The sequence below is a fragment of the Lithobates pipiens genome, unplaced genomic scaffold (genome assembly GCF_037356315.1).
Source record: "Lithobates pipiens isolate NorthernLeopardFrog02 unplaced genomic scaffold, aLitPip1_a1.2 Scaffold_8, whole genome shotgun sequence".
NCBI lineage: Eukaryota > Metazoa > Chordata > Amphibia > Anura > Ranidae > Lithobates > Lithobates pipiens.
The window spans coordinates 488,290,899-488,317,641 of record NW_027507903.1 but is presented as its reverse complement, the minus strand read 5'-3'; the positions used below and the strand labels follow the sequence as shown (position 1 = coordinate 488,317,641).

The following is a 26,743-nucleotide window of genomic DNA, read 5'->3' as shown; positions in this document are numbered from 1 at the left end:
AGCTCATTATGAATAACTTACCTGAGAATGAAGCCCCCCGAAGCGGTCCTCCGTCTTCATGTCCGCCGCTGCCATGGATCTCGGAGTGACTTCCGGGTCTCGCTGCTCCGGCGCTGTGATTCGCCGGAGTAGCGATGACGTCACTCCCGCACATGCGCACGGGAGCCAACACTCGCGGCATATCGCCGCGATCTGCGGCCTGCCCAGTGCGCCTGTCTTAAGTTAAAGTGCATTTATAGCCACAGCTATTTTTGCGATAGTGTCTGGTATGTTTAAGGTTTGTTTCTGGCTGTCTGTGTCCAGTTGAGGTAATGTCCTCTCACTTCCTGTCCCAAAGAAACAGTCCTCTCCACATGAGGAGAACCTCCCTCTAGATAGCTGTCATTAAATCAAGTCTGCCTATTGTAAGATTTCTCCTCTATTTCTATTCCGGTGACAACCATAACGCTAAACTCCAGGCACCAAAACTTTTATTAAATATATAAACTTAATAGCCGCAAAGAATATAAGTTCACTTCTTGTGCACTAAATGCCTTTTCAAGCCCAGATATTACCTTGAAAAAGTAGCAGTGACATTTTTACCATGCTGTTTATAATTTGTGCAGAGAGCAGAGCTGTGGGAGGAGCCCAGCAGGCTCCACCCACCACAGACTGCTTGCAGAAACATATCGGAGTGGGAGGAGATAAGACCAGTCACCCTGCACAAGGAGAGAGAGCAGCACTGACTGGTCTTTATTACAGAAAGCTCCTTCACAGAGGTAAGGTTTTGCACAGGATTACTGCACAGATCTGGAAGAAATACACAGAGCAAGATTCAAGTAAGACATTTGGTGAGAGTGCCATCCGGTGACACAAACCTTCTCATGCTACTCAAGCACACACTCCTCACTTTCCAGGATTAATATGGCAATAGGGGATGCTACTCTCATCCCATTGGTCACAGATATTAGGTATGAGACCAGGGGACTGTCTGACCACCTCCCCTTAACCTTAACATTAAGGTTGGGAAAAAGGGAGGTAAGAAGAGAATGGAGGGTTAACCCTTTTTGCTGCAGATAATTACTCCTAAAGAACATATGCTAAACAAGATAAGTGATTTTTTTGGAATATAACAGAACCTCAGCATCACAAGGTATAATATGGGCAGGGGCGTCGGGAGGGGGTGGCTAGGGGAGGCTGAAGCCGCGAATGTGACCTCCTAAAGCCCCGAGTGTCAGCTCTGCAGGCTCTCCATTGCTAGCCCTGAGCGTTGCGGCAAGCGCCGGGGCCAATCTGATCCCGAGCACCGCCGAGTGTGGCCGAGTGCCATAGCAGGTCCGCCTTCTGGAGCCTGCCCGTCTATGACGTCCACCATAGACGGTGTTGGATTCAGAAGGCGGGAATTAAAAAGCGGCTTCCTTGCCACATCCCCGCTTGGCACTCGGGGCGAGCCGCTCTCCTCTCCTCCTCGACTCCTCCTCTGAGGACTGGCTGCCTGGCTGCTGTGAAACCGCATACCACGGCTGAGGTATGTCAGTGTAGGTAGGTCAGTGTATGTAAATGTCAGTGTAGGTAGGTCAGTGTATGTAAATGTCAGTGTATAGGTAGTTCAGGAAAGTCAGTGTAGTTAGGTCAGTGTATGTAAATGTCAGTGTAGGTAGGTCACTACCGTTAGTGTATGTAGGTCAGTGTATGTAAATGTCCAGTGTATGTAGGTCAGGCAGGTGAGTGTAGGTAGGTCAGGCCGCGTACACACGCGGGGACTGTTCGCCCAACTTTGTCCGTCAAACAGTTTCAGCAAACAGTCCGCTCAAAATTAGCATGGACGGACATGGCCACACACGACGAACGAACAGTTTGCTGAAACCGTGCGCGATGACGTGAACGGCACGTACGACGGGACGAAAAATACGACGTCCTATACACTGCATTATAACTTTCGGCGTGTAAATCCTTTCTGAGCATGCGCGGAACTTAGTTTGACGAACAAGCCTACACACGAGGGGACTGTTCGCTGAAACAAGGTTTCAGCGGACAGTTTTTCGGAATTTCCGAAAAACCTTGTTCAGCGGACTGTTCGCTGAAACTGTCCGCTGAAAGCCCACACACGGGCGGACTGTCCGCCGAAACACTGTTCAGTGGACAAAGTTGGCCGAACAGTCCCCGCGTGTGTACGCGGCCTCACTATCGTCAGTGTAGGTAGGTCAGGTAGGTTAGTGTAGGTAGGTCAGTGTATGTAGGTCACTACCGTCAGTGTCACGGCCCAGCCAAAAAAACCTAAGTCGCGTACAACACCCCCCCCCCCGTTTCCGGCTTTGGACTTCGGGCTGAAGCCCCTGGTCCTTTTGCCACCTAGCAATGCCCCTGAATATGGGACACCCTTAAAGCCTTTCTGAGAGGAATTATAATACAACAGATATCTAGGAGAAAGAAATCCACCAGAGCTTGGGAAGTAGAAATAATAGGAAGAGCGGTCGATATAGAGAAATTATATATAGATGATCCATCGCCAGATAATATGGCTATAGAGACTGAGGCACAGCAGTTATATTAAAACCTGTCCCTGGAGAAGGCTGAGAACAGAAGGTTCTTCCTAAAACAGGTACAATATGAGGAGGGGTAAAAAACTGGACATATGCAGGTCCTTTTGACAAAGTCCCAGAGCTCTTCTACCTCCACCATAATGTCTATTGAAACTCCCGGTGGTGGGGTGACCAGGTCCCCAGTAGAAATAACAAGGATTTTCAGAAATTATTACTCTGATCTGTATAGATCTAAAGTGGGGGAAGTAGATGGAGAAATAAAGCATTTTATATGGGGTATGCCTATTCCACACCTGTCAGAGAATGATTGGGCAAAGATGGAAAGCCCTGATTTCTATGAAAGAACTACAAAAAGCAGTAACAGAAGCACCTCGACATAAGACACCAGGCCCAGATGGACTACCGAATGAGATCTACACTGAATATGGAGAAATAATGTTGCCAGAATTACTGTGGCGGAAGGGGGAGAACTACCGGCATCTATGACAGAGGTCAAAATTATTGTTATACCCAAAGAGGGAAAGGACCCAGCACAGCCTGTGTCATATCTATTTGTGGCCAATCTATTTGCTCTGCACAGATGTCAAGATATTGGCAAAAGTGCTAGTGATTAGACTTAGTAAAATAATCCACACCATAATCCACCCTGACCAGTGCAGTTTCATTCCGGGCAGATCAACAGAATTAAATATTAGGAGATTCTGAAGGTTTCTGAACCTGCAAATTCCCTCGGAGGAGTTGGGTCCTAGAGCTGTGCTGTCCCTCAAAGCCGTCAAAGCATTTGACAGCATTGAGTGGCAGTACTTGTGGGAGGCTTTATTGGCTTTTAATATAGGCCTGGTATTTATAAAATGGGTAAAGCTGTTATACATGGCCCCAAAAGCGAAACTAAGAATTAATGAAGAGACCTCTGAATGTTTTCCCCTGACGCTAGGGACAAGGCAGGGGTGTCCTTTATCACCCCTGTTTTTTGCCCTGGTGGTGGAACCATTGGCGATAGCTATCAGAAGGCCTAGAACTATTAGGGGCTTCAGAAGAGGGAAGCAGGAGGAAAGGATTTCCTTATATGCGGATGATATTCTCTTGTTTCTGGGAGACATGAGACAATTATTGATATCAGCAATGGAGGTTATATAGAGATTCTGCCTGTTCTCTGGGTTGTCCACCAGCTAGGGGAAATCTGCTCTTCTCTCTGTTGATGGAGTAACGCAGGGAATACCAGAGAACATTAGATGTCTACAGGTGGTGGAGGGTTTTAAATACTTGGGTGTAAAGGTAACGGTAAATCCCAGGTGGTACATAGCAGATAACTTGGAGCCTCTGTTGAAAGTATTCAGTGTAAAATGTGGTACATGGAGATGTCTCCCTTTGTCAGTAGTGGGATGCTATAGCCTCATAAAAATGATATGGTTGACTCAACTTCTGTACATCCTGTAGAACTCCCCAATATGGAACCCTGGAGTATGGTTCAAAAAGGTGGAGAGTCTCTTAACCACTTCAATACAGGGCACTTTCGCCCCCTTCCTTCCCAGCCCAATTTTCAGCTTTCATCGCTCTAGCGCTTTCAGTGACAATTGCGCGGTCATGCTACACTGTAGCCAAATGAAATTTTTATCATTTTGTTCGCACAAATAGAGCTTTATTTTGGTGGTATTTATTCACGACTACGTTTTTTATTTTTTGCGATATAAGCGCAAAAAAGCGGAAATTTGAAAAAAAACTATTTTCTTTTTTCTATTTTAAAAGAAATCCAATAAAATCAAATTTTGTCATAAATTTAAGCCAAAATGTATTCTGCTACATGTTTTTGGTAAAATAAAGTGTATAATAATTGGTTTGTGTGATCACGGACATATGTACGCAAATGATCATGTACATATGTGTGCAGGTGATCACGTATATATGTGTGCAGATAATCATTGGAACATGTGATTTTAGTGGGGAACATGTTTTTATTATTAGGGACATGTGTTTTTATTATTTGGGGACATGTATGTTTTGGGGACATATGTGGGGACTGTGTTTACACTGTGTGGTGTGTTGTGTATTACACTAGACTGGTGATCAGTGAGTAAAAAGCTGTAAAAAACAGCTCATACTCACTGATCATCAGCCGGCTGCAGCGATCTGCTCTCCTCTCCTCAGCGATGACTTCTGTGTGAGGAGAGGAGGAACCGATTGCCTAGCAACCGGCTGTTTGTTTACATCACATGACGCCCGTGATTGGACACGGCCGTCATGTGATCAGGAGGGCCAATCAGAGAGCCCTCCTGCCGATCTGAGATGCGCCGTGTCCGGGTGACACGGGCGCATCAGGATCGCGCCGCTGCGCGGGCACGCGCGCGCGCGATCCCGCTCCTTCTGATTGACGTTCCTGAACGTCCTATCAGAAGTAGACGGCTCCCACCCGGCCGTATATGTGCATTGGCCGGGTGGGAAGTGGTTAAGGGACTTAATCTGGAGGAAGGGGAACCCAGAATCCATATGAGGGTGTTGCAGCTTCCGAGGGAAAAAGGAGGGCTGGCTGTACCACATCCCTGGAGCTACTTCTTGGCTGCTTAGCTACAGCAAATGGTGGGGTGGGATGTATACAACTCTATCATTAACTATAACTCACAAACACTGCTAGATTGTGCCCTGCATAGATCCCTGACAGAGGCGTTAGAAGTAAGGTCATTTAAGAGAGAGGACCAATGCCCTTCAGCAAAATTGCTGATGAGGGTATGGAACACAAAATTAAATAAAATAAATTTTCATGTACTCGGAGTACAGCGAGCTTACACCAATTTGGAATAATGCAAAACTGTCAGAGCTTGCGGGTCTGGATAACTTCTCAAACTGGAAACAGAGGGGAGTGGTCAGACTGAAGAACTAAAGGAAGAATTTGGTTTCCTAAATAGTAATTTCTACCAATGCCTGCAGCTGAGACATGCGTTGATGACACAGTTCAGGGAAGAGAGACTGGAATGGAGTAACATGCCCTTACTAGTAAACTTTGTGAATGTTACCTCCCTAAAGGGGTTGATCTAAAATCTATATTTAAATATACACATGAAGGTACTAGAGAAGGACCCCCACTTGGCAAGTAGAGTCAAATGGGAAGAGGACGTGGAAAAACTCACAGACAAGCAATGGAGTGGCATTGTGTCTTTAATAGATCAGTTGTCCTTCTCCGCAGCCCAGAAGCTTACTCAGTTATATATTATACATAGGGCATATTATACCACGAAAAGATTATTCCGGTTTGGAGGGCAGCCAGGTGCACTTTGCCTCAGAAATAGAAGGGCAACAGGAGACTTGATTCATATGCTCTAAATGTGCCCCAAACTATATAGATATTGGAAGGAGGTGGTGGATAAGTATAAATGTAGGGATGGAGCCAATAACATGCATATTGGGATATTTGGGACAAGATGTGGGATCTGGATTCATGAAAATAGCAGTCTTAAGATGTCTGTATCAAGCTAGAAAAGCGATCACCTGGAAATGGCTAGAGCCTAAACCACCATCAATAATGGACTGGCAGAGGCTGGTTAATAACATAATAATGAGAGAGAGATTGGCTTACACGAGAAAAGGCAATAGAGGTAGATTTTTAAAAATATGGAACAAATGGTTAGAGAGTCTAATGACAGAGAGAATATATCCCCAGTAAAGATATTTTTTTCTGAAATGTTTTATTTCTAATTGTGATGGGAAACAAGAAGGTGGGGTGTGGGGGAATGAGTAGATAAGGGGATGAATGTAAATATGTAGACTGTATTTTTATGTTTTTTTTTTGCATTAAAAAAATGTTTGTTTATTGGAAAAAAATGTAAAATAAAGTGGAATTTAAAAAAGAATACTCATGCCTCTTGTGTTACAATATTTGCTTATCTCAGAGTTCAGCTTTGGAATACTCACTTTTTCTCCTGGTGACAATGGTTGCCAGGTCAAATAGACAGGGCAAATTTTCTCAGAGGGCAAAAAGACAGCAGTGAAAACTATTCCCAAAAACAAACATTTAAAGTGGAACTAAACGTATCATTTTTCAAAACAGTACATTCAGGGTATGCTGTTACTGATAACTTTCACAGTTGCCTGAGCTCCCAACAGAACTGTCAAGCCATAAAATGGCTGGTGTCATTACTGATCACATGTACAGCACCATGGTAACTGCAGATCAGACAGAGACAAAGGTGGCAGCTTCCTTGGCTGTAAAGGATTGGAGGGTTTAGTTTCAATTTAAGTTCAAGTGCATCATGTCACCCACATCTGTTTTAGTGAGAGAATGACCTACTGTATGTTGCAACGGGCTCATGCCAGGGGGGAGTAATGTAAGAGAGAGCTATACTAAGTCTATAGTAAAGGAGGCTATCTTTAGGTATGGATAAAAGAAAAGGGTGGCTAACATGTTTGGGACCCCATCAAAATTTTGCTATAGGGCCCTGTCATTTGTAGTTATGATGACCCTGCATATGGGGCACTGCCTTAAAGTATATCTAAATCTAAAACACTTTTTGTTGGGATAGATCAGGGAAAGGTTAGAATCTGTCAGGTTTTATTAGTTTCTTTGTCTCCACTGAGAAGATTTACCTTCTCCTATTTTCAATAGAACTAAATGTGATGGGAAAATCCAAAATTTTAAGCTGTCCTCTAAGCAAGAGCGGAAATCTTCCAACGTGGACACTTGTATAAGTGGTGAAAGAACCTGGACAAAGCCATAAGCCAACAAGACTAGACTGCGCCTATTGACATTTCCATTAATTTACTGACAGATTCAGCCTTGAGGACTTTCATGGCCACTTCCATGCATATAGCAGTCAAGTTAAATAAATAAAAAGCATTTATTCCACTCTATTCATTCTAAAATCAGGAAACAACGTTTTTCAGTTTAGCTAGTGCTGTTACCTATGAAATGTGTGTCTCCATAGAGTTTGCTGCACTGCAGTTGAAAACTGAAATCATACATTCACTGATCTAATGCAACTATATTTCATATCCATATGCATTTTTATGTGCGTTACAGGCGTGGTGAAGAGACAGGAGGAGTTTTACCGAAGATACACTAATGCTGAAAACATTAAGACTGTCTACGATATAGTAGCACAGCATGGCATGGTGAGGGTCCCTAATTATTAACCAATGGGATTTTATGGTGATTTATTTATAACTGTACAATGAAGTCATAAATCTTCTATTTACAGCCTACTGATTTTTACGGAGGGGCCTGCGGAACCACCAATCTCCAATACATCAACAACTGCAATTACAACGGTGCCTACGAGGCTTTGAACCACATCTATGGTGGGCTCCAGGTGAGATGGGCCTCTGGCGGCTATGGGAAGCTAAAAATATTTATAGTTGTATGTAGCAACCTCTAGTGTGTGCTAGAAGTAGTGAGTAGGTGAATGTAATTTTGCTCAGTGCTAAGCCTGAGCTATGGAATCTGGGTCAACGTTCAGTGACTCAGGTCTGGATGACTCATCCTGACAGCTCCCTTTGGTGCCTCCCCCTATTTCTGAGACATTGGAGAATATGCTAGAGCTACTGGGTTTAGGTTAGGAGGAGCTGCATTGAATATTTATGATAAATGTTAGAGAAACCGCGCTACTGTATTCCAGGTAGAGGATAGATAGAACCAAAAACTAGGCTCAAAAACTAGGTTGCAGCCCCCCCAATGAAGAAAGTCCCCACACGGGGTTTCCACAATAGTAAACAAACCTAAAGAACTGGGATATCTGGCGCTACCTCTTGTTAGAAGAATATTGTAAGATATTGCAAAATCCCAAAAAATAATACATTTTGGTGGGTAAACCCTGATGATACCAACAAACCCAATATTACGTTGACTTATTAAATGAACTGTCCTGTATCTCAAATGATAATCTTAGATGTCTAATTTCCACCCCATGGAGATATTGACTTTCTATCAGAAGAAACACAGTTCAATAATTTCAAACCCACTGGTTACAAAAGCTCTATAAAGGCTAAACAGTGTAATAACCCTTGCGATTCACATCTAAAATCGCATAAGTTGACCCTTTGCGGTTCAAACACAGGTTTAGTACATGTGACCTTATCTAATATAATATATATGTATTTTACATCTATGTTAAAGGAGTATAGTTTTCCAAAAAGGGGGGTGCTATGTGAGAAAATACTATCTAAGTAACAACTGTGATACTCAATGCGACTTTAACCTTAAAGTCGCATGAGTATTATTACATGTGACCTATCCAACAACTCATCGACTAAAATTGTAAACAAATCTGGTTTGAAAGTGCAAATATATAAAAAATGAAACACATATATAAAGTGCAGATTGAAACAGGCAAGACAATTAAGATTATAAAGTGCAAATTACTGTAAACATGTACCCCAATCAAAAAGTATTACCTAAAAAAGGACACCCAAAATTACCCATCTAAGAAAAAAATAAAAAGTAAATGAAAATAAAAAATACCCATCAAAAATAAAAACCCAGGCAATAAGAAAAAAGTTAATAATAAAAGAAAAACAAAAAAGAAAAAAACACAAAAAAAAAAAAAAAGTCTTAAATGTCCACTGTCAAAAAATCTTCTATTGTGCAAATCCAACAATAAATGTTCATAAGGTGACTTTAGTGCTTGCTGTATATTCTTCAAAAGTGACTTCCGTGCTCCCCCACAAGGTTCCCCACTCACCAGAAGAATACACCCCATACAGGGGTACTTTTCCTATGAACCTTCCCTGGTGAATGGTTAATAACAAAAAAAAGAAAAAAATTCTTTCCGAGTTTCCCCTCTCAGATATACCACCTTTACTGGTTAATATCTGAATTGTGATAAAGTAAAAACTTTGTGAATATGTTTATATATTTTTTCCGTTTCCTTATGGTCTCGTATGCTCACTCCGCCTCCCAGATTCTGATTGGTTGTCACGAACGGGAGTAATGAATATGCAGTTTTTTATTTCCTTTGTTTTCCTATTTATTGCGTAGTGTGTAGTGGCGTGGCACTGCCGCTGAAGACGTCAATGACGAAACGCGTTCGACGGAGCCACGCACACTACGTCACTTCCGGGTCGCCTTCGGTGGTTGAAGCGCACGGCGCGCATCCACCGAGCGGACCCCGCAGTGTGTTTTATGAAACTCGCCATTAAGGTCGAGTGTTATGGCTCTATCCTAGGGGAATTTATGAATGTGATTTTCTGCAAACGGAACTATTCTGAAAGTATTGTTCACTTATAGTGGAGCATTTGCTAATCACAACTCAGGACTGATCCTGATCCCTCTGGGCTAGATAGCCATCAGTATACATTTTTACCTGCGTTTTTTGCATTTTTTATTTTTATTTTTAATTTATTTTTTATTTATATATATTTTTCTTTATTTTTAATTTTTTGGGGTTGATGTATAAGAAATGGTTCAATAACCCACGAGGCTTACGTCAAGTGGAAGCTTTGGACTGTTTTTCATATTGATTACCATTCTCTCATATACATATATATTTTTTAATTCAAGAATATATGGACTTTGTTTTTTGTGGAAATAAACGTTTTTTTGTTTAAGTATATCATTAGTGTCTCCCTCAAATGATATATACATATTACACTATGGAGGCTTTAATTTTTTTCCTATGAGGGTAAAATGGAATTTCCTTCTGGATACGAATGACCACACAGCATATGGGCCAAGGAGCTGGATTTCCTTAAAGCGGTAGTAAACCCGCTATTTTTTTATTTATTTTTTAACACCTGCAAAGCAAAAGGCATAATGAGCTAGTATGCACCGCATACTAGCTCATTATGAAATACTTACCTTAGAACGAGGCCCCGACATCTGGCCCGATCCACGCCGAGGGAGCTGACATGCTCCCTCTGCGTTTCTTCTGGGTATCGCGGCTCCGGCGCTGTGAGTGGCCGGAGCAGCGATATCGTCACTCCCGCGCATGCGCGCGGGAGATTTCTTTCCGGCCACCGGCCACTGCCGGATTTTCAGGCCGAGAATCCCCTCGTGCGCATGCGCCGCTGCAGTCAGCGGCGCATACCGAGGGGAATATCTCCTAAACCGTACAGGTTTAGGAGATATTTTTTTTACCTACAGGTAAGCCTTATTATAGGCTTTCCTGTAGGTAAAAGTTACAAAAAAGAGTATACAACCACTTTAAGGCTGATTTAAAGGTGAAGTACCCCTGTAAGGGTGTATTCTTCTGGTGAGTGGGGAACCTTGTGGGGGAGCACGGAAGTCACTTTTGAAGAATATACAGCAAGCACTAAAGTCACCTTATGAACATTTATTGTTGGATTTGCACAATAGAAGATTTTTTGATAGTGGACATTTAAGAAATTTTTTTGGGGAAAACTATACTCCTTTAACATAGATGTAAAATACATATATATTATATTAGATAAGGTCACATGTACTAAACCTGTGTTTGAACCGCAAAGGGTCAACTTATGCGATTTTAGATGTGAATCGCAAGGGTTAGTACACTGTTTAGCCTTTATAGAGCTTTTGTAACCAGCGGGTTTGAAATTATTGAACTGTGTTTCTTCTGATAGAAAGTCAATATCTCCATGGGATGGAAATTAGACATCTAAGACTATCATTTGAGATACAGGACAGTTAATTTAATAAGTCAACATAATATTGGGTTTGTTGGTATCATCAGGGTTTACCCACCAAAATATATTCTTTTTTGGGATTTTGCAATATCTTACAATATTCTTCTAACAAGAGGTAGCGCCAGATACTCCAGTTCTTTAGGTTTGTTGAATATTTATGAGGCCTCGGCCAGTCCCCAGTGGTGAGCTGGCAGATCTTACCTCATAAATAGACATGTGGCATTCCAGCAGGGCAGTTGGGTTGAAGATGGATACAGTGCTGAGGAGGCTGTTGGTGGCCCTCAGGGATGCCCCCTAGTCTGGGGGAGGAGTATTCTGCCTTGGGTGCTGGAAGGATCCTGGCATAACACATGGTAGGAAGCCCTTTCTGGAGGCATGGGAGCAAGAGAGGACAGAGTAAGTAGATCAGCACTGCTGGGGACTAACAAAGTGGAAGACTGCCACATGTAGAAAGTCTCCCTGAAGACAGTTGTGTGCTTAAGTCTTAATCCTTCCCTGGGAGATCTCTATTCTTTGTTGCATCTTAGGCAGGCCATAGAAGGTGCCAATTTCTTTTTCTGCAACCGCAAGTTGCAGGAAAGAAATTTCCATGATTCCTCCATCAACACAGACAGTGTTGACAGGGGTATCCTTCCTGCCGAGCAATTGTCTTTTCCCAGCAGGGGAGGCGGCAGGGGTCGGAAGACAGTGATTATCGATAGCGGCAATAGCAGCCACTTGAGATAATCACAAGTGACTCCGGAAGGCTGGTTGTACCTGGGTTGATTGATCAATCAACTTGGTACATTCAGCCTGCCCAATAATGGTTTGAATTTTGGCCAGTTCCTGCTGAACCGGCCGAGATTCGAACCGTGTATGGCCGGCCTTAGTGCAGCTGATCTCCTGTGGCCTCTTTACAGTCAAGTCCTGTCTACATGTACTCCAGCAATGACGGCATGTCATTTTTCAGGATAGGATTTACTGATAGCGACAGCATTGGACCATTCCTGTGTAATGTGTTGAAATGGTCACTTGTGGTCTCCATCAGAAGCCCATGTGACTCGGTGTAAATGAAGGAGCACCATTGGGAGACAAGGACAGAGCATTGTCACAATGTAACAGGAAATGCCTGTACAAGAACCTTCATGGCAGGATTACCAGGGTTTCATTTAATTAAAGCTACAGATTCATAAACATTTATATGCAAGCTTATAAAAAGTTTTAGTTTTAGTTTACATCTAGGTAAGATGTTAACATCTATTTTAAGATGTCTACGTTAAAAGCTTGTTTATTTTAATATTTAATCACTGTTCTTCACTGCTTCTTTTATTACTGTACAAATCTTGGATGTCCCAATTCACTAGCTGAATTATGAGGTTTATTGCATAATTAGGTTTCTCCCACCAATCATTCAGGAATACTGCTGATTGTGCTATCTGACCACAAAAAAATGAAATATCCTTTGTGGTGTTGGTTTTCAAATGGCAGTACAGGCATGGCATGAATAAAGCATAGACATGTTAAATCTCAATAGAATACTGGTGATAGATGACTTTGGAGTTACAGAAGGTTATCTTTAAAATATCTCTCAATCATTTTTTTTAATCCTCATACTACTAGGATTAGTAAATGGATAGGAAAGTATTTCAAATTTACTTGTTTTAAACTTTTTAAACATTTCTTCAGTTACTTTCTGGTTTCTTGCCTAGGCAAATTATGTCATACATCCCAGGAGTCTTTAGGAGGAGAGGAGGAGGAGTCTTTAGGAGGAGAGGAGGAGGAGTCTTTAGGAGGAGAGGAGAGGAGGAGGAGTCTTTAGGAGGAGAGGAGGAGGAGTTTTCTCAGCTAAGCACACACTTCTGCATGCATGCTTGCGCTAAAGACAGATGGATTCCAGGAAGTAAATGCTACAAGAATCATCTGCCCTTACTCCACATTGGCCTGGCCAGTAACACTAGGGGACATTTTTCAAAGAAATTTGTCAACAAAATAAAGCAAAGCGACATAGATGGATGAGAGCGTGAATGCATAGCACATTGCATACGTCATGGCACATGGGACGGTAAGAGAGATTCCATACATGGCAGACAGAACAGTCAGATATTGCATACATCATGGCACACGGCATGGACAGAGATTGTATACATGGCACACGGAACGGTCAGAGATTGCATACATGGCACATGGGACAGTCAGAGATTGCACGCATTGCACACAGGACGTTCAACGTTCATAGATTGCATGCATTGCACACGGGACATGCAGATATTGCATACGTGGCTCACGGGATGGTCATAGATTGCACGCAATGCACACAGGATGATCATAGATTGCATGCATTGCACGTCGGACCGAAATTGATTGCATGCATTGCACATGGGACGGCAATAGATTGCATACATGGCACACGGGACGGTCATAGATTGCACGCATTGCACACAGAATGGTCAGAGATTGCATACATGGCACACGGGACAGGCAGGGCTGGTACAATAATATATACAGCTGGCTTGCCTCACCTTAAACAGAAATGAGAGGGAGAGAAATCTTCATCTGTGCTGTACCACCACTGCCAATGGTGCTCCCCCTGCACTTTCTGCTGGTCTTGGTCCCTCCCCCTGGTCTCAATCAGTTCCAGGTTCCTCCCCGGGCTCCCTCTCTTCTCCCATGCTCTGTGTGCTGCTGAAATGGAGGTGTTGATACCATCCAGCCAGATGGGAGGATTTTTTTATTCTTCATGATCCTGCAGCTCATCTGGCAGAGAAGGAGGAGAGGAGGGGGTGCAGTAGAAGGCAGGGCCGGGCCGGGCCGGGCCAGGACTGTAGTAAGGAGATGCGAGTGTAGCGAGTGAAGTTAACAGTGCCTAGCCGGGGCTGTGCTGCGCCGCCTCCTGTCAATGTGCGGATGAGCTGGGCTGTGTACAGGTTGAAAAAGGGCAGGCCTCCGGCGCCAGCATAGGCATCTTTTGGGAAACCACTGGCTTTGGTGCCCCACCTCTCCTGGCGCCCTCAGGCAGCCGCCTTGGCTGCCTTATGCTGGTGCCGGCCCTGCCTAACATGTGGTTTAATTGAATAAATAAATGGGGAGGGCCAGGGACAGTCAGGCTGCGATTTTTTATTGCACGCTGTGACAAACTCACAGTTTGCAGTGAAATCAGAATAAACAATTTCAGTGCAGATATGGATACTGTACAACTTTGCACAACAAAGGTAATGCTAGAGAGAAGAATATAACTGACATTTTTTTTTTTTTTTACTTACAGAAACCAAGCCCCGGAGCAGCTCTTACTGGAGAGGTGAGAGAAATAATTTGCAAACAAATTACGTGGAATACCAACCAAAAAAACAAACAAACATTTTTTTGGATAGAGTGGGAAAGGGCTAGACCTATGTCAGATTTCTCTTAGGCCGCGTACACACGCGGGGACTGTTCGCCCAACTTTGTCCGTCAAACAGTTTCGGCAAACAGTCCGCTCAAACTTAGCATGGACGGACATGGCCACACACGACGGACGAACAGTTTGCTGAAACCGTGCGCGATGACGTGAACGGCACGTACGACGGGACGAAAAATACGACGTCCTATACACTGCATTATAGCTTTCGGCGTGAAAATCCTTTCTGAGCATGCGCGCAACTTTGTTTGACGAACAAGCCTACACACGAGCGGACTGTTCGCTGAAACAAGGTTTCAGCGGACAGTTTTTCGGAAATTCCAAAAAACCTTGTCCGTCAAACTGTCCGCTGAAACTGTCCGCTGAAAGCCCACACACGAGCGGACTGTCCGCCCAAACACTGTTCAGCGGACAAAGTTGGGCGAACAGTCCGCCCGTGTGTACGCGGCCTCACTCTCTGTGTCCCATTGATGGGAAAGCACCTCACTTCCTATAAAGTTGCTGGCCTAAAGTTTTCTTACTCTGTCCAAGAATAAAGAAATAAGAAGCTTTGGCTGTAAAGTGGCTTAAAAAAGTATTTATACCCCTTGACATTTTACACATATTGTCATATTACAGACAAAAATGTAAATGTTTTTTTTTCCAAATAACAATTTTTATTTTATTTTATTTTTTGTACACTTTATGACATAGATTGATGCAATGCATTACAGAAATGTAAAAGTGTAATGTAAATGTTTTTTATTGCGATTTTATGTGATAGACCAACACAAAGTGGCACATAAATGTGAAGTCAAAGGAAAATAATAAATGGTTTTTAACATTTTTTACAAAATATATGAAAAGTGTGGCGTTCATTTGTATTCAGCCCCCCCGAGTCAATACTTTGTAGAACCATCTTTCACTGTAATGACAACTGCAATTCTTTTTGGGTATTTCTCTACCAGCTTTGCACATCTAGAGAGTGACATTTTTGCCCATTCTTCTTTGCAAAATAGCTCAAGCTCTGTCAGATCAGATGGAGAGCATCTGTGAACAGCAATTTTCAAGATTTGCCACAGAGTCTCAATTGGATTTAGGTCTGGACTTTGACTGGACCATTCTAACACATAATATACTTTAATCTAAACCATTCCATTATATCTCTGGCTGTATGTTTAGGGCCGTTGTCCTGCTGGAAGGTGACCCTCCACCCCAGTCTCAGGTCTTTTGAAGACTCTAACAGGTTTTCTTCTAAGATTGCCCTGTATTTGGCTCCCTCCATTTTCCCATCAACTCTGACCAGCTTCCTTGTCCCTGTTGAAGAAAAGCATCCCCACAACATGATGCTGCCACCACCATGTTTCATGGTGGGGATGGTTTGTTCAGGGTGATGTGCAGTGTTATTTTTCCGCCACACATAGGGGGTTATTTACTAAAGGAAAATACACTTTGCACTGCAAGTGCACTTGAAAGTAAAGTCGCTGTAGATCCGAGGGGGACATGCAAGGAAAAAAACAGCATTTTAGCTTGCACATGATTGGATGATAAAATCAGCAGAGCTTCCCCTCATTTCAGATCTACCCCTTAGATTTAGAGCGACTGCACTTCCAAGTGCACTTGTAGTGCAAAGTGGATTTGCCTTTTGTAAATAACCCGCATAGTGTTTTGCTTTTAGGCAGAAAAGTTACATTTTGGTCTTATCTCATCAAGCACCTTCTTCCACGTTTGTTCTGTCCCCTACATGACTTCCCACAAAGTGCAAATGGGATTTCTTATGGCTTTCTTCTTGCTACTCTTCCATAAAGTCCAGATTTGTGGAGTGCACGACTAATAGTTGTCCTGTGGACAGATTCTCCCACCTGAGCTGTGGATCTCTGCAGCTCCTCCAGAGTTACCATGGGCCTCTTGGCTGCTTCTCTGATTAATGCTCTCCTTGTCCGGCCTGTCAGTTTAGGTGGACGGCCATATCTTGGGTAGGTTTGCAGTTGTGCCATACTCTTTACATTTTCAGATGATGGATTGAACAGTGCTCTGTGAGATGTTCAAAGCTTGGGATATTTTTTTAAATAACCGAATCCTGCTTTAAACTTCTCCCCAACTTTATCCCAGACCTGTCTAGTGTGTTCCTTGGCCTTAATGGTGCGGTTTGTTCATGGTGGTTCTCTAACAAACCTTCACAGAACAGCTGTATTTATACTGAGATTAAATTACACACATGGGGCCTCTATTTACAAATTAAGTGACTTCTGAAGGTAATTGGTTCCACTAGATTTTAGGTGGGGGTATAGGGGAGTTAAGGGGGCTGAATAAAAATGCACACCACACTTTTCAGATATTTATTCGTAAAAAAAATTTAAAACCATTTATCATCTTCCATCTACTCCACAATTATGTGCCGCTTTGTGTTTGTCTATCACATAAAATCCCAATAAAATAAATTTACGTTTTTTGGTTGTAACATGACAAAAAAAGCTGTTCACCATCAAAGAGAATGCGGCATAGGCGCTTTTTGGATTTCTGTTCTGTAGACCAACCACACAGTTCTCTGCATATCCACAGAGATTACACTCATGTTGCAAAATTAGATGAGCCATCCACACAATAATGCAAGGCAGAAGGAATAAGCTCTCAATGTTCGATTGCTACAGGATTAGCGAAAAGAGCAACCGCATCCTCTGACATGAGTTTAATCCATTCCTCTAGAGTTTGACATTACAGCAATAGTAGGCTGCAGAGCAGGGCCAGCTAGAGAAAACAGATATTTGAAAAGCACTTCTAAGGTACAGCCAGTGTTTTTTTAAGAGAGAAATAGCTGAGAAATAGTGGGAACAGCCTACTTCATAAAAAAAAAACATTTGTTTGGAGGAGAAAAATATTTCTCCAAAATTATCCAATCACCACAATCACCACATACAACATCTTTGAGTAGGGAATGCAGGGCTGCTGTTAGAAATCACAGGGCCCTGTACAGCCTACCTGACAGGGACCTCCACCCCCCACTGAAAATATTAATTTATATTGTCTGTAAAAAAATATATATATATACTATTGGGTTCATTCAGGGAAAGAAGGGACAAATAAATATGACATATTTACCAGACCTCCACTAAAGTTTGGGACAAAGGGTGGGTAGGAGGGGCGTCTGCCCTGCGCACTGTGGCATCATGTGGGGTTTGAGGTGGGGGGGTTGTGTTGGGAGGGGGAACATGGGAGGCGGCAGGGGGTAAGAATTGCACTAAGAGGAAAAATGTGGGTGGATGTGGTGATTTAGGGGAATTTGTGCTAGGAGGGGAGATTTGGGAGGTATGTGCTAGAAGATGTGATATGGTGGGGATTGAGGAGTATTTGTGCTGGGAGGGGGAATTTGGAGTGAGAGGGGAGAGCATATGTACTCGAAAGGGAAAATTGAGGGGCAGAAGATTTGTGCTAGGGGTGTCTTTTTTGGGGGGGGAGGGGCATGCATCCACAGCGAAAGGTTCAGAGGTGGCAAAAGCTTCAGGAGTGTCAGATAGGGATTTTGGTGGGGAAGGTGTAGGAGCACATTTATGCCCTCTACATTCAGAGCAGACAGAGCATATACCAGCTCTCAAAAGTGCCAACGTTTGCATAAAATCCTGCAATGTTGCAGAAAACCCATCCTTGGATAATGCAGAGTAGGGGGCCATGCCCAATAGAGCAGGCTGGAGTTGAAGGTAGTCTAGTATATAGTTATTGTAACCATTCCAATATATTCTGTTTTTATTATGCCTATATTTTTCAATAAAATTCATGTTTTTTCTATAAACTATGTGAGTGCCTTAAAAGTCTACCTAGGGGATTCCTCTCTGGTCTAGTTAATTTGGATGTGGCACCCGATGGGAACATTTGCACCAATATAATCTTTGCCAGTAGGGGGCAATAGTCCAGGCTGTAAATGTCAGGACCCTGAAGGGGAGCACTACAGTACTGTAAGTGGATAGAGATAGAGGCCCAAAACAGAGGGACTCCTTCCTTGCACTTGGGATCCGACATGCTACTGCAAAGAAGAACCGCCGTCATGCTACTGTCAGCAAGAACCACCAACAAGAACAACCAAATAAAGAAGACCTAGTAAAAAAATCCTTGGTTACTCACAAAAACTGACTGCAAAAGCAGAAGGGGTGATGGCTGGAGGTGACCGCGTGCACTGGAAGCAAACCCCACAAATAAAAAGCGGAACCATTGTGAGGTAAGCATTCATGCATATAGGAGTAGTGGTGCAGCACATAATTCCTGAGTGTGTTACCCTTTTCATGGAGAAGTATACTAGGGAGTTCCAAAAAAGTTATTTTCCCTGGAGCTGGAGCTACTGTTCTCCCCATTGAATTCACTTGTCTCCCCTTGTCTCTCTTCTAGTTGATTCTATTCGACCAGTCAGAATTTTTTAAACCAACTTCCCCCTCCACCTATGGAATGGACACTGCTGGATATATATACGTCCCTGCTTCCTGCCAGAGTGGAGCACGTAAGTGAAGTCTTCCATTTGTTGACTCCCAGCAGAGCCGGTCACCATTGGGCACCTGTAATAATCAGAATGTCCACTGCTGAATTGGTGTAGCCTTACCTCTCGGGAATTACTTGTTTTTTTACTATTTATTTACTGTTCCTCTCCAGACCAGCCTTAGTGCTGATAAAAACTCTCAAAAATCTGTTAGACATTTACCTGTCCAGGGAGCCCACGATGTTGGCGCCCCAGCCAATCTTTGGATCAGCTGTCGGGTGCAGCCGCCGCCATTCCTGATAAGGGAACCCGGCAGTGAAACCTTTTGGCTTCACAGCCGGTTCTCTACTGCGCATGCGCCAAGCACACTGCGCTTTCTAATTGGTCCGGCGGCGGAGGAAAGAGGAGGGGATCAAACTTCTGAGGATGGTGTCACGGCCCCGTCTACCGGAAGTGGGGAACGGTACCTGTCAAAAACAGGTGCTCATTTCCCCCTCCCCTTGATAGGTGCCAAATGTGGCACTGGAGGGGGAGAGGAGATGGATAAGCGGAAGTTCCACTTTTGAGTGGAACTCCGCTTTAATGGCCAGTTTTACCCTCTTCCAATATTCCATACATAATGTCAGTTATCAGCCTTGAGGTCAGGAAGGAGACAGGTCATCCTTCACGGGGCTTTACAGCCTTACACTGGGCTGACCTGTCCACCTTGACAGGAAGAGAATACAAGTAAATAGCAGAACACGCCCCAATCCCTACACTATTGTAACAAAGTAAAGTGTATGCGAAGGCAAATAAAAATAAATAAAATAAAAATAAAATAAAAAAACAACACATTCCCCCATGTTTTCTCCCTTTAAAAATAGTTACATTACAAGGAAAGATTAGCTGCTGAACTGAATTAATTCAAGAGATTAAGGGGGAATATGATTAACATGTATAAATACATAAGTGGTCCATATAGTGAACTTGATGTTGAGTTATTCACTTTAAGGTCATCGCAGAGCACAAGGGGCACAATTTACGTCTGGATGAAAAGATATTTAAAGTGATACTAAAGTCTCGTTTTTTTTTTAGATAAAAATACATGTTATACTTACCTGCTCTGTGCAGTGCTTTTGCACAGAGCAGCCTTGATCCTCCTCTTTGGCGCTTCTGGCCCCTCCCTCCTGTCGACTGCCCCCACAGCAAGCAACTTGCTATGGAGCCACCTGAGCCAAGTCACAGCTGCCTGTGTCCATTCAGACACGGAGCCGCTGCCCAGCCTGCCCCTTTCCTCTCCTCATTTGGTGACTGATTTTGATTGACAGCAGCAGGAGCCAATGGCACCACACTGCTGTCTCAGCCAATGAGGAGGGGAATTCCGGACAGCCAAGTCTCTTGTACAACATTGCTGGATCTATATGGACCTCAGGTAAGCTGAGGGGGCTGCTGCACACGGAAGGCTTTTTATCTTAATGCATAGAATGCGTTAAGATCTGCCTTTACAACCACTTTAACCTCCAAATATAGAAAGGCTTCTTCACAGTAAGAGCTGTGAAAATGTGGAATAGACTCCCTCAAGAGCTGGTTCTGGCTTAAAAAAAAGCCTGGATTCTTCTAAATGTACAAAGTATTGCTGGATATTAACATTTATTGGTAAAGCTGATCCAGTAAATCCATTGCCTCTTGGGAGATCATGAAGGAGTTTGAATCAAATTGGATCATGCTTTGCTGGGTTATTTTTTTTCTGTGGGTTTAACTGAATGGACTTGAGTCTTTTTTCAACCAGATTAAGAGAAAGAGAACTCAGAGAATGGATGAACTTACTATGGAGATAGCAAAAGCTGAGGAACACAATAAAAATTATCCTTCTCCCTTCATTAAAACACAAATTTTCCAGTTACGTAATGAATTAAGAACCTTACTTCTAGAGACACATCCTATAAAAAATTCAGAGCTACCACTTATGCAACAGGGAACAAAGCGGGGAAAACAATGGCATTACGCATTAAAGGTTATCGATCTAAGACTAAAATCCCATTCATGTACCATCCTCACACTAATGAAAAATTGCTTAAGCCTTCTTCAATAGCTGAAGCATTTAGCTCATATTATAATGATTTATATAACAGTAAGAAAGATGGTGATACCCATTAACCTTCTCAGGAGGAGATTGACACCTTTTTGGAGAGTGTCAATCTTCCATATATTTCCCCACAACAATTAGAATTTCCCAATTCTCCCTTTACTATCCCTGAAATTCTACAAACTATCCGTATCCTTCCTAACTTGAAATCACCTGGTCCAGATGGCATTACGGGGGAATATTTAAAAAAATGTCAAAGTACTCTAGCACCTATACTATGTGACATTTATAATTTAGCAGCCAATTCTTCATCATTTCCCAATGAAATGCTGAATGCTCTTGTTGTAACTCTTCCAAAACCAGATAAGGAACCATCTTCACCTAAAAATTTTAGATCAATTTCCTTACTCAATTTAGATTTATGCGAAAATTATAGCCAAAAGACTAGATAGTTTGTTACCCTCTCTTATCCATAGAGATCAATCGGGTTTCACCAAAGGAAGACAAGCATCAGATGCAACTAGAAGAATGATAAATATAACACACCATGTAGAACTCACCAAATCGCCATCCCTGTTTCTGGCGCTTGACGCTGAAAAAGCGTTTGATAGAGTTCATTGGGGATACCTGTCATCAGTTCTGACTAAATTTGGCTTAACAGGTCAGATCAACAAAGCAATATTAGCCCTGTACTCTGTCCCCTCGGCTCGAGTGTATACTACGGATTCTTTATCACCTCCATTCCCAATAACAAATGGTACACGACAAGGATGCCCCTTATCCCACCCTAATTTTTAACCTTGTTATCGAACCCCTAGCTGAGAGTATTAGGTCCAACAAATTTTTTTTAGGAGTTACCATTGCTGAACAAGAACATAAAATCAACCTTTTTGCAGATGATGTTGTTCTTATGATTACTAATCCTGTGAAATCTTTACCGGAAATTCAGGAAACACTAAATATGTTCAGCAAAATTTCTTATTACAGGCTTAACGCGAATAAATCTTGTGTATTGAACTTGGGGATAGATGAAAATACTACTAAACATCTTAAATTAAAATTCCCTTATACATGGACTGAAAGTACAATTAAATATTTGGGCATTCAATTATCAAATTCATGTAAAACACTGTTCCAATATAATTATATTCCACCTTCGTAATGCATTACAAGAAAATCTCACTAAACTAGCGTCCCATGAATCTTCATGGATGGGACGTTTGGCAACATTTAAAATGCTTCACCTTCCACAAATTTTATACTTTTTTAGAACTCTCCCGATTCTAATCCCATTAAAATTTTTCCAATCCCTTCAGACTCTGTTTTCTAGATTCATCTGGCAGGGTAAGAAATCTAGATGTGCTCATTCAAACTTAGTGAAGAAACGTCAAGCTGGAGGAACAGGGTATGTGGATTTTCAAGATTATTATTTAGCCTCGGTTCTCACACAGTCTAAGGAATGGTTTCTATCTCCTCCATCTACAATATGGGGGAAGATGGAAACTGCTAAGGTCCCAGGAAATAATCTATCAATATGGATTCCTTCTATGGCACTTGGAGCCAAGATACCTTCTCGCATATCCCCAACAATATTAGCAACACTTAAATCCTGGGTTCGATTTCTGCATCTAACTTCCTCACACCCTCTTCCTACCAAAGTCCAAATTCCGCTAAATACTCTACATAATTTCATGAAGACAACCTCATTTAAACCATGAATAGAGAAGGGAATTAAATATCTATCTGATCTACTTGATAATGGGGTGATCAAACAATTTCCTACACTTCAAAAGAAAAATTCAATTGCCAAATTCAGATTTATTCCGCTACATCCGATCTAAGAATTGCATTTCCAATCTCCCATCATGGACCTATAATGTTCCCCAATCGGCTTGGTCCTTCCTTAAGATCCCCATACATCAACAAAAAGGGATCTCCCTTTTCTATAATCTTCTTCAACAAAAAAGTGTGTTTATAAAGACTATCCCTTTTAATTAGATGGGAAGAAGACTTAGGATACACCTATACAGTTGACCAATGGGAAAAAGCTTGTAACACCACATATAAAGCCACATGCTGCTCTACATTATGGGAAGTATCCATTAAATTGACTCAACGATGGTATCTTACTCCTGAGAAAATATCTAAATTCAACGGCACATTTGACGAAAAATGTTGGAGATTGTGTGGGAAAAAAAGGTGATATGTTACATACATTTTGGACATGCCCTAAACTTGGGAAGTATTGGGAACAAATCTTTCAAGTTATGTCTGAAATTACCAAAACAGTCATTCCTCCAAATCCCTCACTGGCTCTATTATCCATTGATCTTGATCGATATCCTATCCAGTTTAGAAATGTGTTTATGCATATTTTGCTGTCAGCCAGGATCAGTATAACGAGGAACTGGAAAAATCCTGATCCTCCTTCCATAAAAGAAGTGATAGAATCGACTCAAACTCATTACATTTATGAATCAATTCTAGCTCTTCGGCCTCACAAAAAAGAACATACTCATAAAATATGGCAGCCATGGTTAAAATGGGCTAGTCCCCAAAACATTGCATGAGTTCTTTGTTCCTAGATAACTTGAATTAAACAATTACTTACCCCGCTCTAACATTTTAATCTTTGTTTTGTATCTATTAAATGACAGGTTACTATTACTGTCCCGAACACAGTTTAGCACCCATAGGGGTGTTCAGGAATATATTTAGGTTCATTATCTTTGAATTACTTGAATTGGCAGTATATAAATATATTATATGTGTATTGTCTCCACAATGGATGTATTAATAACCTCACGATCGTTACCTTTATTATCCCTATTATAATTGAGATAATTAATATGGTTTTCTTTATATTATATTTTTTATTATTTTTGGATACTATTATCTTTGTATCTAAATACTGTAACTGATATGTTATTTAGTCATAATTTCTGTCATTTGTCTTGATAAAAAATTAAACTTTAATAAAAACTATTGATTAAAAAAAAAAAAAAAAAAATATATATATATATATATATATATATATAAAAATATGTATGTGTATATATATATATATATATATATATATATATATGGTGTCTGGGTATGAATACAGCCATGGCCAAAAGTTTTGAGAATGACACAAATATTAATTTTCACAAAGTCTGCTGCCTCAGTTTTTATGATGGCAATTTGTGTATACTCCAGAATGTTATGAAGAGTGATCAGATGAATTGCAATTATTTGCAAAATCCCTCTTTGCCATGAAAATGAACTTATTCCCATAAAAAACATTTCCACTGCATTTGTGAAGAAGGCTTTAGGGCACCCAAGAAAGTCCAGCAAGCGCCAGGACCATCTCCTACAGTTGATTCAGCTGCGAGATCGGGGCACCACCAGTGCAGAGCTTGCTCAGGATTGGCAGCAGGCAGGTGTGAGTACATCAGTGAAGCAAAACACTTTTGGAGGATGGCCTGGTGTCAGGAAGGGCAGCAAAGAAGCCACTTCTCTCCAGGAAAAAACATTAGAGACAGATTGATATTCTGCAAAAGGTACAGGGATTGGACTGGTGAAAACTGGGGTAAAGTCATTTTCACTGATAAATCCCTTTTCCGATTGTTTGGGGCATCCAACAGTAAAGCATCCTGAGACCATTAAAGTCGTTGTAAACCCTTACAAACCACTTTGCCCTACAGTTAAGCCTAGATTAAGGCTTACCTGTAGGTCCAAGAAATATCTCCTAAACCTACACGGTTTAGGAGATATTTCCATATAGACAGGTACTGCTGTCTACGGGGCATGCGCTGTAGACACAGGCGCACTGAGCATGCCGCTGCTAACGGCGATAATGCTGTTAGTGGCGGCTCCTGTGCACATGTGCGGGAGTGACGCTCCGTACTACAGGGGACAGCGGTGACTTCGCTGGCTCCTGTGTCAGGTAAGTGACACATGAGGGACTACTATGCGATGCATAGTAGTCCATTATGCTTTACCTTTGCAGGGAGACAAAAAGGAAGTAAACCCATCAGGGTTTACTTCCTCTTTAATGTGTGGGGTTGGTTGTCAGCCAAGGCAGTAGGCTCACTCACAATTTTGCCTAAGAACAAAGCCATGAATAAAGAATGGTACAAAAACATCCTCTGAGAGCACCTTTTCCCAACCATTCAAGAACAGTTTGGTGACGAATAATGCCTTTTCCAGCATGATGGAGCACCTTGCCATAAGGCAAAAGTGTTAACTAAGTGGCTTGGAGAACAAAACATTGAAATTTTGGGTCCATGACCAGAAAACTCCTCAGACCTTAATCCCATTGAGAACTTGTGGTCAATCTTCAAGAGACTGGTGAACAAGAACCCCCACAAATTCTGATAAACTCCAAGCATTGATTATGCAAGAGTGGGCTGCCATCAGTCAGGATGTGGCCCAGAAGTTGATTGATAGCATGCCACAGCGAATTGCAGAGGTATTGAAAAAGAATGGTCAACGCTGTAATTATTGACTTTTTGCATAAAATTCATGTAATTGAAAATCAAAGTATTTGACACTTAAAAAAAAGCTTGCAATTATACTTCAGTATACCATAGTATCATCTGGCAAAAAGATCTAAAAACACTGAAGAAGTAGACTTTGTGAAAAACAATATTTGTATTATTCTCAAAACTTTTGGCCACGGCTGTACAATCTGGAACACAAGTTAGTTAGTGGCAGGCTTGTCTAGACAATGAATTGATGAAAGTGAAAAGAAGTTGTTGCTTTTTCTAAACCGTTTTTCAGTCATCTTATTCTCAGACTGTCTGCACTCAAACTGTGCAGTATATATGTATAATCTGTTGACCCCTTTATAATATTTATTTCAGAATGCAGACTGCACATTGTATTCCATGGATGTCTTCAGGCAAGGTAAGACATTGTTTAAAGGGAAACCAAATTAGCAATTTTGCCATTTTCCACAAATGTTTTTGTTTTATATCCTTTTTTATTTTTGTATAAAATGTTTATTTTACGTACAAAAAAATAAAGATCATAAGAAATTCCACCAATGCTTCTGTACTTGTTCACGGCTCCTAGGGAGAAAAATAAAATCTGTAGGGTTATGTTGACCTTCTAATGCACCGTACACACGATCGGACATTCCGACAACAAAATCCATGGAATTTTTCAGACGAATGTTGGCTCAAACTTGTCCTGCATACACACGGTCACACAAAGTTGGTCGGAAATTGCGAACGTCAAGAACGTGGTGACGTACAACACAAAGTTCAACAGGCAGCGTTTCTGCTTGATTCCGAGGATGTGTGGACCTTTGTGTGTCGGAATTGTGTACACACGATCAGAATTTCCGACAATGGATTTTGTTGTCGGAAAATTTGAGAACCAGATCTCAAATTTTGTGCGACGGAAATTCTGATGGAAAAAGTCTGATGGAGCCTACACACGGTCAGAATTTCCGACAAAAAGGTTCTATCGAACATTTTCCGTCAGGAAAATCCAACTGGATGTACAGGGCAAAAGTCTACATTCACAAGGGCGTTTAGCCCCAGTGCAAATCCCAGTGGCAAGAATCTACTGATTCTTGCTACTGGATGTGACATCTATTTGTGCCCGTTTGCACAGCCAGCGATCATCTGTGGTAATCGCTAAAATGCCCGTGCAAATGTAGCTTAACCCATTTAGCTGTGTCATTTAAGCTCCTGCCATTGAAGTTTGTACACAACACAGGCTATCGGGTCTATTTATGGCATTAACAGGTTTCTGAAATCTTTCTA

General features: G+C 41.9%; 1 protein-coding gene across 1 annotated transcript in view; it reads left to right on the top strand.

Moving 5' to 3' along the window:
• LOC143960419 (poly(3-hydroxybutyrate) depolymerase-like) overlaps window positions 1-26,743 on the top strand; it is a 48,160-nt gene that overhangs the window by 11,000 nt on the left and 10,417 nt on the right. The window contains exons 4-8 of the mRNA XM_077469009.1: window positions 7,531-7,622; window positions 7,709-7,819; window positions 14,350-14,382; window positions 18,838-18,946; window positions 25,835-25,877. Of these exons, the coding sequence (XP_077325135.1) occupies window positions 7,531-7,622; window positions 7,709-7,819; window positions 14,350-14,382; window positions 18,838-18,946; window positions 25,835-25,877 (388 nt within the window). The remainder of the gene's footprint in view (window positions 1-7,530; window positions 7,623-7,708; window positions 7,820-14,349; window positions 14,383-18,837; window positions 18,947-25,834; window positions 25,878-26,743) is intronic.